General features: G+C 42.8%; 1 protein-coding gene across 2 annotated transcripts in view; it reads right to left on the minus strand.

Annotated features, from left to right (window-relative positions):
• The window catches only part of LOC126407261 (spectrin beta chain, non-erythrocytic 1), a 164,646-nt gene that overhangs the window by 17,979 nt on the left and 127,762 nt on the right, over positions 1-18,905 (minus strand). For both annotated transcript variants that reach the window (XM_050072025.1, XM_050072024.1), the window contains 12 exons: positions 18,435-18,854; positions 17,004-17,206; positions 16,423-16,513; positions 16,152-16,298; positions 15,336-15,599; positions 11,762-11,986; positions 9,975-10,064; positions 9,610-9,888; positions 7,322-7,452; positions 6,825-7,029; positions 6,062-6,436; positions 5,322-5,408 (listed from right to left, as the gene is read on the minus strand). In XM_050072025.1, the coding sequence (XP_049927982.1) occupies positions 5,322-5,408; positions 6,062-6,436; positions 6,825-7,029; positions 7,322-7,452; positions 9,610-9,888; positions 9,975-10,064; positions 11,762-11,986; positions 15,336-15,599; positions 16,152-16,298; positions 16,423-16,513; positions 17,004-17,206; positions 18,435-18,854 (2,517 nt within the window). The remainder of the gene's footprint in view (positions 1-5,321; positions 5,409-6,061; positions 6,437-6,824; positions 7,030-7,321; positions 7,453-9,609; positions 9,889-9,974; positions 10,065-11,761; positions 11,987-15,335; positions 15,600-16,151; positions 16,299-16,422; positions 16,514-17,003; positions 17,207-18,434; positions 18,855-18,905) is intronic.

Raw genomic sequence — 18,905 nt, forward strand, 5'->3', positions numbered from 1 at the left:
AAAAAGCAATGCATTCCTATGTGCAGATTGCAGAGGCAAAAGCACCCACCATGTCGGGGGAGGACGACATGACAACATATCTCTCCTTTCGTTATTTGATGTGTGAGGTCAGTGAAGGTAATGTTGCACATCAGTGAGCAGGCGTACAGATAGATATTTTGTTTCATCCATTAACATTTTCTTATTACATCACGTTATAAATCGAAATCACTATATGGGATTAAAACTGCTGTGACAGAGGATTTTATCCTCATTGCTAACCCCCGCCTTCACGTTGTCAGTGGATTATGCTCACTTGTGTCTCCACCTGCTCACTCAGACCTCCAAAATCTGCCGGCACCACGTGAATTTAATTCATTACTGAGATTTAACAAGTCGCTAAAATGTTACAGTAACTGACAGGGTGTGACATGTTCCAGGATTATTTGCCTACAAATTAAATCATATACACCCATCAGCCACTTTATTAGGTACACTTTACTAGTAATAGGTTGGACCTCCTTTTTCCTTCAACCATGCCATGTTCAAAGTCACTTAAATCACCTTGCTGCCTCAATCTGATGCTCGGTTTAAACTTCAGCAGGTTGTCTTGACCATGTCTACATTCCTAACTGCATTATGTTGCTGCCACGTGATTGGCTGATCAGCTATTTACGTTATCAAGCAGTTGAACAGGTGTACCTAATAAAGTGGCCGGTGAGTGTGTGTCTCTTTTACCCAGATGCCCTTTTAACAGATTTGGTGCCGCAGGACTTCAGTTCAGTGTGAGTCAGCTAATCAGACATCACAGAGACTGTCTGCTTGATAAAACTAGCTAAATAAGCAACACTGGGTTCAGTGTCTTGGAGGGAATTGTACCACCAGTCCTATGAATAATGGCCGACCCCGCAGCTGAAGCAGCTTCTTGTCCAGTATGTGCAGATCCACTCAGTTATGTTCTCAGTCAACGTGAACAGCGAGCTTAATACCCAGTATTCATATTAATCTGTTAGCACGCTAATGCTAGCATCTAGTAGCTAAATGAAGATGACGACCAGACAGTGGTGATTATTCACAGACACTATGGTTAGCCAGCTACAAGCTATTTTCTTACACTCAGTCAGATGGCTCAGTGATCAGTTCCCACTCAGGAACTAAAAGTTAACCATGTCTGACCAGTTCTTTTGACAACAAAGACAACAAAAAATTCTCTCTTTGCAGCCACTATTGCTCCAATATGGCCGCTACAGGGTGCATCATAAAGCTGAATCTCTCTAAAGAATCAACACTGGATGTGAATTATTATTCAGCATTTAGAATTTTAGGTAAAGTGCTGCGTATGACATCAGCTGTGGCCCTGTGAAATATTGTGAAGCAGCTAAAGCTAACTTCCAGCACTCAGCGCTGAAAGCCAACAAGATGTTTCAGCATCGTCATGCAACAGTGGCTTAATTCCTCATTACTTGTGATTTTTGTAATCTAATTAACACTGACACTATGTTTCTTTAAACTTTTAAATTATGTGCAGACATTTGCAGCTGAAACGCATCCTTAACCACAAGCCAGTGTCCAACTGTCAGTGAATTTCACCTGAATTTGTCTCCTTTCATTTCACAGATAAGCAACAGTAAATTGTGAAGACAATAATGACTCCACAAAAATAGCATTTTAAGTCTTGTGTGTGATTTATCCTGGCTTCATATGAGCAGAGGAAATCTCCACTAATCGCTAGGCTAATTTATACAATGTAAAATGCCATAAGCTTGTGCTAATAACGTTAGCATGTTGTATTTGTTTGGAAAACGTGTTTAGTATAAGACAGTTGTTTTGTCAGTGAGCTTTGTGAGTTGTAATGGAGCCGAATTTTGTACCGTTACCTTTGTTAAATGTTGCTGTTGACCCTAGTTTTATATGAGTTGAGTAAAAGTCTGGTAGCCGCTAGGCTAATTTACGCAATGTAAAATGCCATAGGCTTGTGCTAGTAACGTTAGCATGTTGTATTTGTGGGGAAAATGTGTCCAGATAAAGACAAGTGTTTGTCTGTGAATGCTGCGAGTTATAGTGAAGCTGATTTGTGTACTTGTGTTTGAAATTGTTTCTATTAAGCCATGTTTAATGTGTGTTTAATGTGTGTTTTGAATCAACTAAACTTAACAGCACTTCACAGAAACCTCCACCGCCAACTAGTGTTTTGGAGGTGTAACTGCAGAGTGACACAGACACCACTGCACAAGTATAAATGCTCACAACAGTGTAGTCTCTACATAGAGCTGATGCAGAAGTATAATCCTGCTTCAGTCTGTCTTGTTTCAGCTGCAAATGTCTTCAGACTGAACGTCCACATTTATTTGCACATAAACCTCACCAGACTGTAAAACAGTAGATTAGCACAGAATCTTTTCACTTAACTCTCAGTAACATTTTCATCCACAGACCCATCTGACACTGAGACACTGTTAACATTGTTGATGGACACGTTGCTGCAGAGAACTGCAAGCGATATTTTGCCAGCTGATAAGCGACTACAATTAAGCAAATGAGAACAAAAACATCTGATTGCACACCTGCGTGCAGCCATGGAATATCAGAAATGCATCTAGATTGATTTGAGAGAAGCTCGACACTAAAGGGCCCACATTTTTCAGGTTTAATTTTCACTGACTGACCAGACCCAAACCGTGTTTGCAAATGACCAGTAGCATTTGTTTATCCTCCTCAGAGGCCCAGGTGGGTGGAGTTTACTGTGTATTAGTAGCAATGCAGCAACAGGTAAGATGTGAATCAGAAAAAGTCTGAGTTTGTATTTAGATTGTTTTGACTTCTGTGCAAAATTCCACCCACACAGCGCTCCAAGAGGACATAAAACAAACCCTACAAGTATTTGCAAATCACCAGGTCTGTGACTAAGACTAGGCGAGAGCTAGACTGCATGAACAGCACTAAAATGTCTCTAAAATTAATCAACATTTTAGTGGAAGTATTAAAAGAAAGTCTAAAACTGCAGCCAAAATGAACACTGATGCAAAGCCAATGTTTTTGGTAAACGGAGTCTCACCTCTCCCTTTCTCTTCTGGGTGGACAGGGAGGATATGCAGGGAAATGGACATACAGGGAATGGTCAAAACACAACGCCATAAAAAACACTCAGTGCGTATCATTATCAACACTCTGTGTCCGTCAGGAGACAAGAAGCTTCGGCACGTCATGGTGGTACTGGAGTGAAATTCCACTTTTTTTAGATTTTAGGTTATTGTTGAGAAACATTTTCTAAAAAATGTTTGTCTGAGATGTTGACTTTATGATGAGTTTGCAGAATCAGGAAAAAACAGCTATTCTGTTATGCAAAACAGCATTTACTGAGATGGATGAAGACACTTGTAGAAGACATGGTCGTAAACAAGTATGTATGGAATAAAAACAGGTGTTTGGTTTGGGAACATCAGAGTTCATCGAGTCAGTAACTGCTACAACTCAAAAGTCAAAAACAGGTTGAGCTTGCTGTCCCTTTTTATTGTTGCCAGGCAAGACCCCATCACCTCCTTGCCCTAACCTTCCCGTGTAATCAATCTAACCTTTATTTTTATTTTACTTTATTTTAGTTATTTCACAGGAATCAGTATCTAGTTCCTGACATGTTGAGGCAGAGGTTACCTGCTGTAGCTCTGGTTGAGGCTGAGAGGCTGTCAGTAAATAGATTGTTGGGCACAGGGAAACAGAGATCTGTGTGGGTACATGAGACCCTAAAATAGAGGGTGGATCATGGGGAGTACCACCTGTTGGTCCAGGAGCTTCGCATCCATGATGACTGAACTTATATGCTTCCACGCCTGCTGTTGTCTATTGAAACTGTGCTAACTGCAGTTTGTAAAGTCATATAGCTCTGGGTATCCAACAACTGCTACCACCAGTTTTTTCTCCATTGTCTACCAACTGTAAACTTGTTGTCATGACCACCACAGAAGGCCCGCCTCTCATATCATCCGATTGGACAATGGGGAAAAAGCAGAGATGACGTGATGCGCTTTTCCACTCTTAGTTAATGGGTTTTTTTTTTCACTTGAGGAGTTCAGAGCACTCTGGCAAAAATGCAAGATGCGTAGCAACGCAACAAAAAGTGAGCAAAAAGCTTCATTCTCATTAAAAAAGATTTTTAAAAAAGCCGCCTCCAGCTGCTAAAATGCTTTCTGTGTGACCGAGGCCTAATACTACTGCGTAAGGGGAAGGGCTGTTTATTGGCAAGAATCTGGCAACACAATGCTAATCACATATTCTTTGGGTAAACAATTTAAAAAAAATACAGAATTGGAATTAATTAAAAATCAACACAGTATTTTTATGAATCGATATCCTGATACTCTCGTGAATCGATATTGTCTTACACCCCTAGTTTAGGGGCTACACTAAAGCCTATAGTGGCTACAGGGTTGGCTCTGAGGATGTTCACCTCCTCAAAAATGTAAGTACATGTCAGGCCCTCCAAGAGCTTACAGCATCAAAATAATGCAAATCCTTTCCAGTGCTGGAAAATGTGGTAAACGATGCTTAAACAAACACTTTAAAACATTGGCAGGAAAGGTCAAAGATAAAACATATTCAAACTGGCTCAACAGTTTTACAACCTTATTCTTCGCAATTTACTGAATATACTTTATTCTATTTAAACCTTGAAGATTCAGAGAGAAATCGCCTTTCAGCTGAACGGATCTATAAAAAAAAACTGGGTTTCCTTCTGGGCATAAGTGAAGTTCAAAGGAACACTACTGTTCCCTCTGTGTGAAGAACCATTAGCGAGAAAACTCTATCATGGTGTTTCCTGCATTTTGACCATGCCCTGTAAGGTTTTATTATGTGTTTATAATCTACAGCTTGTTGTATGATTATTATTAAAATCACTTTGGATGATTTGAAGAACAGCACATCGTCACGTTTTAGCATCTTTTGTCAACCTTGCACAAGCATATTAAATATCGTATCTAAGATTCTCCTCTCTGGGAAACAGACTCTAACTGACCACCTATAAATGATTTATTTTCCAAACAGCTCCTTTCGGGGGCGGAGGAACAGTGCAAAGTTAGTGCAGCAGCAGTGCAGCATGCATGAGGAACAGAGCCTTTTACAGTGACTTCATTCACATCAGTGCAATGTTCAGTTCACTTTCAGTTCAATCACTGAAAGAAGGAGGTTTTCCACCATGTTCATGTGTAAGAAACAGACTGAAATATAGATAGTTTTTCCATCTCTGGTTCCTGCAGCAGGAATACTGAGACTCAGATTTATTTAGAGTTCAAAGTAAACTGAGCCAAGTCCTGATGTGCTTTCTGTTTCACTGCTTCCTAACTCACCTCTCCTTCTCTCTTCTGGATGTCGTCAGCTTTATCTCCAGCGTAAGCAGACTGCAGACGAACTGCGTCCTCCTGAAGCTGCCGCACCTGAAAACAAAAGAGAGGCTTGGTTGAAAAGAAACTGAATCATGTGTTAGCTCCGATGTCACAAGCTGGAAAGCCCATGCTGAGAACGTCCCAAAAAGTGGGACTTTCGGGTCACGTTTTCACATCATCCTGCCTAAAACAATGTCACTTTTTTATGTTGTGTTTTTACTGAGATTGTCCTAAACCAGGGGAAACACAAACCTCTTCTAGTGAGGTGCTGGCTCAAAAATATGTCTTTAATTGAGAGTTTTCTCCCGTGATGCTCTAGATCAGGGGTCAGCAAACTCAGGAACACATGCCACTGTTGGCATGTGGTAGCTTAACCAATCACACACTAGTAATAATGTGCAGCAGAGTTTTTTGGAGATGTAAAAGTGCCCTCTCATGCACATGCCAAATTTTCGTCTTTCGCAGCCATCGTTATCACAGCCGCATGCACTCCACTCCTCAAAGATCCACTCTGCTGCTGATTGGCTAGTACTAATCTTAAGTGCTATATCGTTTTGCTTCTCATCCAAGAGGCTTCTTCAGTTCTGAACTGAACAGGGGCCACGAGGGCACTGAACTTCTGACCCACAGTACACAGGAATACTTTACTTGTTACAGTGCAGCTTGCTTCCTTGTTTCTACAAAGCTGGATGTGTTTCACGTACCTGTGTTCCCAGTGCCTGGATGTCGTGTTCAAAGGTGGTGTGCATCCTCTGCAGGGTCTCCACTGTGTTCTGGTCGCGGCCCAGCTCCTCCGGGAGCTTCTTGTGTTTGTCCAGGATGCGGTTGAGGATCTCCTTGGCGTCGTGGTAGAATTTGTGGAGTTCGTAGGAGGCGGCGAGGATCTGCGTCCGGGTGTCGATGAGCTCCAGCAGGTCGGCCCAGGCCTCGTTCAGACCGTCCTTCCACTCTGCAATGGTGGCGGCGTCGCTGTGGCCGGTGTTGATCAGCTCATCCGCCTGCCGGTTGACGGTGTCCACGCGCTCCTGGCCAATGTTCCCGGTGTCACGGGCGAATTCTCTGAAGCGCTCCTGCAGCATCTGAAGGACGAAAGTTAGGATTAAAACCAAAAAACAAACAACATTAGCTAGCTCAGTGGTGCTAGGTGAGCTAGCAGTAGATGCTCACTTCCTTTTGCATGGTGATACAGTTGGTGGGTGTAGTGCAGGAGAAAGAAAATACTTCCTACATGATGCTGCTCAAAACAAGGTCTGTGGATTATCTTGAGTAACCGGGTCATGATTTCTAGAATCTAAATCACAAATTTTAAATGATACTGAAATACATTATGTAACTAAATGGAACGTTTTACAGAGGAGAAAGTAACTTGTCTCTACTCTCTGATAAACAAACTGTCCTAAAAACAACTTACAGTTTTCAACACTGATAAGGGTTATGAGAATGTAATGAAACATGTGTTGTACTAACGGTGACGTGCTCGTAATCCTGTCCCAGCTCGTGAGATCCGGCCACCACCTCCCTCTCTGCGATCCACTGCTCCAGGTCATCCACCTCCCGGTTCAGCTGGAAGAGACGGAATCGCTCATCCAGTTTCCCCCGACGCTCCTCTGACAAGTCCTTGAGCCCGGCGTACAGCTTGTCCACCTGAGACTGACGCATGCCGATACGCTCACTGCATGATGACGAGGAGGAGGAGAGAAAATTAGGATTTGTTGTTTATTTCTGTCTTTGTTCTCCCTCCCTGCAGTCTTCCTTTGTTCCTTCTTGTTTCCTTCCTTCCCTATCCACTCATACTTTGGTTTCCTTTCATTCATATACACCTCCTTCTCTTCACCCTTTCATTTCTTATCCTCTCACTTTAGCCTTATTTTCTTTACTTTGCTTCACTCCTCATTTCCCCCCTCTCTTCGTTACATGTAACCCTTGACCTCTGACCTGATATTCCCCCCGCCCTCCCTCCTCACCTGTCGGGGTGTTCGGCGGCCACCAGGCCCCGGCTGGTGCTGGAGAGCTGGTGGACGGTGTCGGCGTAATCCTCCACCGCCTGCTCCAGGATCTGGTGCTTCTTCAGCATGGCCACCGAACTCTGCTCGTCCTGAGAGAGACACACACACACACACACACACACACACACACACACACACACACACAGTTTCTCTTGTTATTCTGTTGTCACGTTGAATTCAACAGAGGAAGAAAGAATCGCCGCAGAGAAAACACTGAAGAGGAAGGGAAGTGGAAAGAAAAAGTAAAAGGAGAAAAATGAGAGCTGGAGAGAGTTAGAAAAATAAAAAGCAGAGATGGAGAAACAAGATAAGACGAAGAGAGAAATTTTTCAGTTAGGAGCTTCAGTGCTCGTACTAAAAGAGTTACTCTGGAGCTGTGAAACTCAACGACTAATTTACCAACTTAACCGATAAGTTCAAACCTCAGCAGAGAGCTGATTCACAGACTGTCATTTGTTAAATACTACAACGAAAGGTTTGACCTTTAAAAACTGAAAGAGATAATCCCTACGGTACATGCATGTAACATCATGAATACAAAAACCTCTCAGATCAAATTCAATATGACTAAAACCATCACCTGTACTCAGAGTGAGAACCTTTCCTGTCAGTTATAAATCAGAGTATTTCTTAGAAGCATACTGACCGGCAGAAACAGCCTGACACCAACACCGACTGACCAAACCAATAGAAACCCACAAACTGAGGAACTGGCAGGTGGACTAAAACTAAAGCAGAGAAACAGGAAGTCCCTGAGCCCCAGAGCACAGAAACCATCCTGAATACAACACTGTGGCGTGTGTGATGAATAATACTTTTAATCTGTGAGACTCTGTTTGACCCGAAGCTCATCAACTTTAATCAGCTAACGAGACTTCATTACGGTCCTGTGAGTGAGGCTGTGACATTCATTAACACTCATCTGATGAATGAGATGGAGAATCAACTTTTCTGTTCTCAGGAAAGTCACGTTGTTACAGTAAATATCCTTTATCCTCTGTACGGTGGCTGTTTGAGGACATTTAAGACGAAAGACTGGCTAAAGTCAGTTAACCGTACATAAAAATTATTATCTTAAGCACATTAAATGTAAGAAGGAATGAAAAATATCATCTGGGATTTTAATAAATATGATGAAATGATGCAAAGTCAACACATCAACAGTTTATACATGTACAGCCGAATCAATTTGCGGGTTGACAGTAATGAACTGGCAACTATTTTGTTACTTGTTTAAGCTATTGTTCATGCAAGAACATTTTAGTTTCATTCAGCCACAGACTGTATATAAAGATGCACTACGCGCCTCCACTTCCTTCCACTGTGCAAAAATGAAGCCAAAACACCCTGGATGTGGGCAGTAATGATCAGGAAGTGGAGCCACAGTATCGAGGTCCACCCATACACCCACCAGACTCAATTGTGAGTACACCGATTGACACACACAGCTGTCAATCATGATGTGCATGTTCTACCAGTGTCAGCGTGGGTTTCCTCCAGGTACTCCAGCTTCCTCCCACAGTCCAAAGACATGCAGGTCAATTGGTGACTCTAAATTGTCCGTAGGTGTGAATGTGAGTGTGAATGGTTGTCTGTCTCTATGTGTCAGCTTTGTGATAGTCTGGTGACCTGTCCTCTCACCCAATGTCAGCTGGGACCCCTATCAGGATGAAGGAGTGAATGAAAGTTAAGCTCATGTCCAATCTGCTAACATAGAGGGGGCGGGGTTTATGACCCACACTGCAGCCAGTGATCGAGATGTTTTGGCTTCACTTTGGGGAGCTGTCACGTCGTCCATCTTCATACCGTCTATGGTTCCAGCTTCTCAAATGTGAAGATTTGCTGCTTTTTGCTTTTAATTATTTAAATTTATTTTTAATTATTTTGAGGATTTTCTGCAGTGAGTACTTTTACTTCTAAAACTTTCCTTAAATTAATTTAATTTATTTTTATTTTATTTTATTAAACAATAGAGCTAAAGGCTAACTTCCTCCCCCACTGCAAGGCTATTCAATAGAAGGCTGAGACACGGAGTCAAACATGGGGGGATTGCACATGCGCAATGTAACTTGAGCTGCGATTCTGGAGGGTGATTCTGGATAAGTGCCGACCAGATGTTACTGCGCATGTGCAATCCCCCCATGTTTGACTCCGTGTCTCAGCCTTCTCTTGAATAGCCTTGCCCCACTGCTGTTTCCCCTCCTCATGCTAACCCCTGACCCCTGACCCCCGACCCCTGCTCTCACCTTGGCCTTCTCCTCTGACATCATGTAGAGTTCCTGTTCGCTCATCCAGGCCTCAGCCTCTGCAGCGTCGAAGTAGTACTGCTGGGCCTTGTGGGCCTCGTTGAGGCGGGTGTGACGCTTCTCCGTCTCCTTCTTGATCTGATCCCATAGCGACTGGAGCTCGGCGAGGCGCTGGCGAATGAACTCGGCCGTCGGGCTGTCTTTCCTCAGGACGTGCTGGCTGCGTTCGAAGATGTCGTCGTAGCGCGGCTGGTGACCCTGGATCTCCTTCTGCAGGGTCTGTGAGGGTCAGAGGTCAAGATAATGGATTTAGATCATTTTCAGCAGTTAGTTACTTTCATATATCCGTAAAGGTGTGTGTGTACCTGGTTCTTCTTGATGAGCATCTGTACAGTCTGCAGGTTGTGTCCATGGTCGGTCGATGTGGCCAGAGGCATCCTCTCCTCGACCCACAGCTGAAGACACACACACACAGACACACACACATCATTATAATTTGTGGTGCAGTGCGGTTTTGATATGAACACTGTGACCCATTTTCCTAAATGCTGCTTCTAATGAGAAGAACTTCGCTACCAACACTCCCATCATTACTACTCTTATTACTGCTACTACCACCACCACCACCACTACTACTACTGCTACTACTACTACTGCTGCTGCTGCTGCTGCTGCTGCAAATCACCCTGACACCGTTTTTTTATCAGTGCTGCTTCTGATGAGAAAGAATTTCACATTATTGTTACTACTGCTCATTCTACTAATGCTATTAGCACTTCTATCCATCATAATATTGCTACTACAACTACTACAGCTCCAGTGAGTTGTAACCTCACTACTGTTGCTAAAATTGACACAAAAACTAATGATGCAAACACTGCGGTAACAGTTGCAATTACTGTGTGTACTACTTTCACTGCTGACACCAGTATTGCCACCACTACTGCTACTACAACTCCTGTCGCTAGTTATACCACTGCTGACTACTAGGGCTGTCCCTGAATGCTTTGAAGCTTTAAGCATGTATCATCACCACGGCAACTGATGTCCATATCAGTATTCGAATGCTTTGCTTTTTTTTTTTTACACATATATATTTTAGTCCAGGAGCCAGGACCAGCCGTCAGGATGTTCTCTGCTACCTTTTTTACACTATTATGTCCTGTTAGTTTATAACTTGGGCCATCACAAGTTTGAAACGAGCATCCTCAACTTGGGGCTGTTTGGTCTCACGAGGCCAAAACCCAGGGTTTGTTTTACATGTTCCCGGCGACAACATGCAATGTAAATGCAAGTCATACAAGTTTGAAATCCGACATGGAGTATTCTGAAACTTTGGGGAAAATAGCAAAAATAAAATGCTGGGGCTTGCTGCCATTTTACTTTAAAATGTTGCCTGTGACATCCCCAGAAAAACACCGTCCACTTACCAAATTATCATCTAAAATGAGTAGAATGAATGAGTTTTTCAGCACTTTATGCTAAATGCCACCTTCTCATGTGTCTAGTAAACTTCTCAAGTTCATAAACTTCAATTTGAGCCCAAGACGACCTTTCTATCTTGAAAATTAAACTTGCTGTGGCCTTAATGCTTCACTGTACCTCAAATCAGGTAAAACAGAATTACTCAAAGTCCGATTCATGTCCTCGTCTCTCTTTAGACTTTGAAATAACAGCAAAGGAAATAAATAATAACCACAAGTCTGAAGAAAGCATGACAGCTTGTGTTGCCCCCCGGCGAAGCTTTGAATATTGCGAGTAGTTCTCCCTGAAGCTGGTGCTAATACTGCTGCTTCTACGACAACTGTTCCTACTACTACTTCTGATCCTGTTGTACTGCAAATGATGCTCCAACTTTTACTATAACGACTTCATTACTACTACTGCGATAATAGTTGCAGCAGTTACTAATAATACTTTCACTGCTAATACCAGAGCTAATTCTACAACTACCACCACTACTACAAAATATATCTACCTCCCCTATTAACACTTCTAAAATCAGTGTCCGTTTCCAGTCCCATTTCTGTGAAACATGCAGATGATCTGCATTTACCTGACCGTCACCCAGCTCTGATCACACTGAGTTCAACAGTATAATACATTTACTTCCTGTATCTGCAGGGTCAAGGGTCAAAGACGCTCCACTTACGATCTCGTCCTCCACGTCCCTGTTGAACTGGTGGATCTCGCGGGAGGCCATGAGGTTTTCTCGTCTCTTCTTCAGTGGTGCCTGGAGGGCGTGGAACTTGTTCTCCACGCCGATCCTCTGGCCGTCCACCTCCTCCGAGCCTTTTCCCTCCTGACTGAGGGCCTGCGACTGGCTCTGCAGCTCCCCCACCTCCTTCTGACGCACCTCCACCTGGCTCTCCAGGATCTGCGGGAGAATGGGTCACAGGTCAGACAAGGAGAAGTCAAACAGGTACTGATACATGTGAGGTAAAATCACACAGAAATTAAGTCTGAAAAAATGTTAAGAAGTGTAAATTAAATTGTGTAAGTTCATACAAAATACAAAAGAGTGTAAATCAAAAACAAAAATATTTAAAAACAATAATGCAAAATATCAGTGCACTACAATGTAAAATGGAATTTAAGACAAAGCCATTTTTACATCTTTTCTCAAAGTCCATTTACTAAGCTATTTCCAGAGCTCTCAACCACAGCTCATGGTCTTCCTCAGTGGCCAATATCTTACAACTGAGCAAGATAAATCTGCTGGAGAATACCAAGTGATGCAGCCGAAAGCAAAAACAAAAAACTTTAAAATAAAAAAATAAAATACAATAAATAAAAAATAATAATAAAATAAAATAAAGAAGAAAATAAATACCTACAAATACATTTTGGTGACAATTATTTTAAAGAAAAATTGCAATAGTAAAAAAACAAACAAAAAAAACCCCAACAACAACTGAAATCAATGAAAGCAAAAGTTAAATAAAATTAAAAATTAAATATACAAAATGAAAAAAAAAAACTTTTACAGAAGAGTCAAACAAAAATAAATAAAATAGAAAGTTAAAAAAAAAAAAATAGGAGAAAAACAGCTGTTACAAAGATTAAAGATGCTTCAGAGGCCTCATCTCATCTTCTCTTCTTCTTGAGATCTGTGTTAGCCTCCCGGAAATACTTCACTGGTATCAAAACCGAAAAGCTCTAAAATCAAATCAAAGTGATGCTCATCTTTCAGCAGCCAGACGGTGTAATAACAGACGGCTTCACGGGAGAGTAAAAACACAAAAAAAGGTGGAGTCTGGGTTCAAATGAGAGCAGAGAGGAAGACGAGGAGGAGGAGGAGGAGAGGGATCTTTTCTCTCCTCGCTCTCACTGTACAACAGATCAAACACTCTGCTAATAATCTCCCTCTAACACATCACTACACACACACACACACACACAGATTACAGCGCAGATCTAAAGAAAAGGCGGCTGATAAGAGAATTGAAGCTGCTCTAATAGACTGAAAATACCAACATCATCCTTCAGACGGCTTCACACTCTCTGTTACTGGTGGACACACACACAAGAACACACACACACACCGAGCATTTCTCAGACTGGGTGCAGGCTCGTAACACATCAAATGAAAGATTACATAACTGCTGTGTGAGTGGAGTGTGAGAGCGAGTGTGTGAGCACCAGTGGACGGATTATGTAAAGCGTGGTAAGAAAAGCAACTCTCCTTTCATGACTGTAAAAACGGAGAAATTACTGAAGAGGTTCCTTTCAGGAATTCAAGAGCTTGGATCACATTTCTCTGCATTGTGAAACTGTTTTGCAAAAATAGGTCAGACAGCAGCAACGCATTCATATTCAATCAAACACTGTCCGTTACTATGATAAAAAAAGTCTATTTAGAGTTACGTGCCTGGGTGGAATTAAATAATACCTCTGGGTCTTTGCTAATACCTCAGACCAGTTATGTGATTTCTGAGGATTGTTTGGGGCTTAAAGTGAAGGAGGAAGTGTGCAAAGGACAGTGGGCTTTATTCTAACTATAGCGCATGGTTTAAAGTGAATGGCACAAATGCATTTCAGGCGTGTCTAACGCCATTTTGCTAGTTCAACGGTGCATTATCTGGGCTCAGAGTGATGCGCAAGGAGCACAGGAGTTTAATCAGTCTCTTTATTCATAGCAGGTGTGTTTTGGGTGTAACATGAATTCAACTAATCAGAGTGTCACATCCCATTCCCTTTAAAAAACAGGTGCACCTGCAGCTGGCACACTGCTATTTACATGAAGGATTCTGAAATTGGAGAATCGAGTGGTTTCCTGCTGAGAGTAACGCAGTAAGAGCAGTGACGTCACTGCAGCAAATACTATGCAACATTTATTTTTGTCAGTTGACAGAGGAAACAGAACTAAACTGTCAGCTTCTGAAACAGTCAATGAAGTTACGCTGCTCCTTGAGTGTAAATGTGCCCAGTGTCTCTCTTAACGGGAGTCGGAGAGCAGCTCCACTCTGATCTCTGCTACGTTCACATTTTAGAGAATGGAATTAATATTTCCTCATTGATGATGCGTCATTTCACCCACCTGCAACCCATCCATGCATCTCTGTGTGTGTAACAAGCAGAGTGTACGCATGTGACCCTGCTGTAGGCGCGTCTCACTATATGAATAATGTGCCCTTTGAATAGCAGAAAAAAACTGCGGCGTTCTGACTCTAGATCAGATTTGTGTTGGTCAAAGTCACCCACCCGCGTCGGTCTGAAAGTAGCAGCGACAGTTGCTCAGCGCTGTGGTTTTGTATTATGTTGTAGTATTTATAATTCATATCTTTATTTATCTAAAAAAAAATTGGTAAGTACTTTGACACAGTGGTGCTTTCTGCTAAAGGCCAACATCAACATGCTAACACTAGGGATGCATGATATTGGATTTTTTGCCAATATCTGACATGCTGATATATAACAACTTATTTGGCCAATACCTGGTACCAATATCGATATATCCCCTTTTTTCCAGACCTAATTTTAGTGATCATCAAGTCTCTTCTGTTGTGGAATTAACATCATATTATACATGCATACTCTGACCATGACGGCCCACCAGCAGATGGAGACATGACAAAATGCTTTTCAATGTATGTGATATTCATTCATTATGCAAAATGAGAAAAAGCATGTCAGCTAATTCTGATAGCTCATTTTAAAGCCGATACAGATGATGTACCGATATTATCGTGCATCCCTAGCTAACACGCTCACGAAGACGATGCTAACATGCTAATGTTTAGCAGGTATATTGTTGTTAACATCTAAAAGTTGGTGATAAAAAGAAAGCCAAAGCATTAGTTCTGCAGGTATTTGGTCTTAAACATTAAGAGATTTTTTTACCTGCATTTTGAAAGTAAAAGAAGAACGACCAAAAACAGGAACTATAGACTTGAGAAAATCAGCTCATGCCAACACTTTCACCGTCTCCTGTGTCTTGTGTTTTTGACACATATTTTAATGGTACAAAAAAAGTTCAGTTCCTGGTTATCAGCTTCACTCTGAATCTTAGTGGAAGAGAAACTGCTGTCAAACTGAGACATGTTACAGGAAGTTTAAAGTTTGTTTCCAGGGACACATGAACACTTACAGTCAGTACAGTTAGTTATACTGACTAAATAGACAAAAAATGGAGCACAAACATCCTCACTATTGCCTTCCTAATGTTGATAATTCCTGTTAAGTACCACAGAAGTTTAACACTCAGGCCAGTTCGACCTCCTCACCTGCTGTTTCTTGAGCAGGATGTTGACAGAGGTGAGATCTTTGCCATAGTCGTCGGACTGCAGCTGTCCGTCCAGGCCGGCCAGCCACTTGTCGAGGTCGGCGCAGCTCTGAGTGAACAGCTCCGCCTTGTTGGCGTCAAACAGACACTTGGCTTTCGTCTGCGTGGTTGACTCGAGGTCCTCCCACATCGTCTTCAGAGACGCCAGCTTCTCTTTGACCATGGCCTCTGTCTCCGGCTTCTCAGCCATCAGCGCCTTCCCGTCCTGAAAGACAGAGTTGGTTTTAAACACTCAGCTCAATCTGCGCTTTTTTCAGATCAGGTTTGTTGATCACATGAACTTCTTCAACCTCAAAGACTGTTTGGCAGTTCCATCGTTACAGACTCATGCTGTGAGGTCGATCAAGCTTCGATCAAACACACTATACTTTATTTCAAATTCGAGTGAAGCCCTGAAACTTTCAAAGATATCAAACACGACAAGTTGTATTGGAGAAAACTCTGTATTTAATCATGGATGAAGATTTTACTTTAGATATATTGGTGCAACCATAAACTCTGAGGCAGCTTGGGACGAGATTTTGGGGATTTATTGGCAATAAAAGACGCTCCTGCAGACAGCTCTGTTGGGCTGCTTTTGTAGGAAGATGGTCACCTGTGTCACTTTGTAATTAACTTATTTAGAATCAATAGCTCATGTCAGATGACATCTTTGATTTGTTACAGTGTAAACAGAACTCTGTCAAATCCTTAAAGTGACCCTGATCAATGTGCTGTGAAAAGGAATCTATCTTTTCCTCCTCTCCTGTCGTCCCACCTTGTCGATCTTATCCAGCCACTCCTTGTTGGACTGCAGCTCGGCCATGAAGGCCTGGTGTTTGAGCCACTTGCTGTGGAGGTTCCTGGCCTCGTCGTACGACATGTCCTGAGCCGTCAGCATCTTCTCGTTGATCCACAGAGACAGCTGAAGACACACAGACAGCAAATGACCTCAACTGAGAACAACAAACAGCTACAATTCCTGATTCGATGACTTTCCACTGAGTAACACCAGGCACTCTGAGCTTATTTTAAGTATGTGTGTTCACCTCCTGGCAGTCCTGCAGGAACTTCTGCAGGTCTCTGTTGTCCTTCAGCCTCGTCAGCAGGTCGCTGGCAGCCGCTCGGTTCTTCTTATGTCTGTGGAACAAAAATCATTACATTTATGATATATGTAAGTCTTGTTTTTAACTGTCCCCACACCTGTTTTTGTACTTGCAGAAATAATAAAAGATACTTCTAAGTCAGTGAGCAGCTGATCAGGGGCAGAGAGGTTAGGAGAAGGTAATTAATGAGGGACAAGAGGGTGTTTCTGACTTTGAATTCCAGGGACTCAACTGTAACAGTGTCAAACCAGGTTTTGTGGCCTTTAAAGCAGCTGGCACCTTATTTCATTCCAGTAAATGCCTACAATAAGTTATCAGAACACAAACTCACTTCTTAAATTGTTTAATTTGTCTGACAAGACGTCATAAAACCCATAAAACCCAACACCTGCCATGTGAAACAAAGAAAATCAGGTAAATCTTTGAGGATTCTGGTGTTGAAAGACTTAATTATGATTTTAAATAAAATGGTCATTCACTGTTTTCTCACACATGAACTGACAAACTATCAGAATCTTGGTCACCTCTGATCGATGGAGTCCACCTTCTCCTGGATGCGCTCGGCGTTAATGTTGCCGTCGGTAACCAGGCGGCGTCCGGTGTCCACCACGCCGCTGATCTTCTCCTCGTTGGCGTCCATGGTGGTCATGAAGTCCTCCTGCTTCTTGATGGCAGCCTCGGCTCCCTCCAGAGTGGTGGGCATCTCAGTGTGAGCCAGGACGTACTCCTGACACACAGACAGACACAGAGGACATGTTAATGTTTAGAGCTGATGTTCAGCTGCTTTATGGCAGAGTAGATGGTCAGAGTGAAAATATCTGCACTAAATAAATCAATATTGAAACTTGGAGACTGAGAGAGAGCGAGAGGTAAAAATTAAATACATTTGGTGTAATTTGAGCGTATGTGTGCATTTAAATTGAGGTCCTTTATGTTGTATATGTGTCCTGTTCATCACTAACAGACTCTTGTTTTTTTATCTGATAATATGATATAAAAAATGCAGAAAATAATTAAACATGTTGCTGTAATGAAGGATTTCTACCACTTGGTGGCAGCCTCTGACCTTTTCATAGCAAAAAGACAGCTCCAGTCCAGGTGGATGAAAATATGAGAAGAAAACTACAGAAACTCATCTGAAAAATATCCACCGTGATGTTAAATATTGTGGGGGGGGGGTTTCATTCTGACCAACAGTTCAAACCACGAAGACATTCAGTCAACAATTACGTAAGAAAGAAAAACAGGAAATCCTCTACAGTACATCAATTAATCAACTAATTGTTCCAGTTCTACTTCTATCCATTTTTTTTTAGCTGCTTATCCTGTGCAGGGTCAGGTGGGGTCACAGCCTATCCCAGCATGCACTGGGTGAGAGCTGGTGAACACCCTGGACAGCCTGTCACATGAGCAGTATGTGTGAGATCTGGTCGACCACACAATGCTGGACTGGACGGACGCCCAGTCAGAGATTTATCTGCTCATCACAGTGTGTGTGTTTGTGTGTGTGTCAGTATGACAATAAGAAGAAAGTTCACTTTGTGGTCAAAACACTTGAAATCCAAACTCACACTACAGTGAAATGTACTGCGCCTACAGCAGAACACAGTCTGAGAGGAGGCAAGATATTTTAAAATCTCAGCAGCCAGTGTGTCAGTGACGTTTACATGCACATCCTTTTCATTAAAAAGAGTGTGGGATCATTGACAGTTTTTTAAGTCCATCCCGCCTCAGTGTGGAAGCTGCTGCTTGCCTCACTTCAGCTTGACAGGTTTCATCCCATTTTACCCAAACTGGGATTTTCTGGCTCTTGATAACTGACAAATGTTACAGACAAAGCAGGAAACCAAACTGCAGGATTGTAAATGTGCTTTGGAAGAAAAACTCAAACACTACAGGCGTGTTTTTCACAGTATGGAGCTCAGAGCAAAGGTGTGATGACATCACAGGTTTACCTGGTTGTTGAGGAAGGCCTCGGCCTGCTTGGTGTCCCTGAGGAACAGCTGGTAAGCGTGGGACTGGGACAGCAGGTTCTGCCGGTTCTCCCACATCTTGTGCAGCTCGTTCCAGCCGGTGTCGAGCGCCTGCAGCCGCTGTCGTAGGAACATGTACTGCGCGTCCGTCTGACCCTGCGTCACCATCTCGCCCATGTCCCGCATCTTCTGGTAGTCCTCTTCGTAGTTGCGGATCTCGTTCTTGATGTTTTCGTGCTGGGCCAGCAGCTTCTCGGCCTCGGCCAGCGTGTTGGGCATGTCCTCGGAGGCAATGGCCGTCTGCGTCCGTGACAGCCACGACTGGAAGTCGTCCAGGTCGCGCAGGAACTGCTGCAGCTTGCTGGCCTCGCCCAGGGACTCCTCTCGGTTCTTCATGGTATCCTGGAAACAGACAACAGAGGGGTCACTGGCGATCGTAGGTGTTAAGACCTT

The sequence above is a fragment of the Epinephelus moara genome, chromosome 19 (assembly GCF_006386435.1).
Source record: "Epinephelus moara isolate mb chromosome 19, YSFRI_EMoa_1.0, whole genome shotgun sequence".
Classification (NCBI taxonomy): domain Eukaryota; kingdom Metazoa; phylum Chordata; class Actinopteri; order Perciformes; family Serranidae; genus Epinephelus; species Epinephelus moara.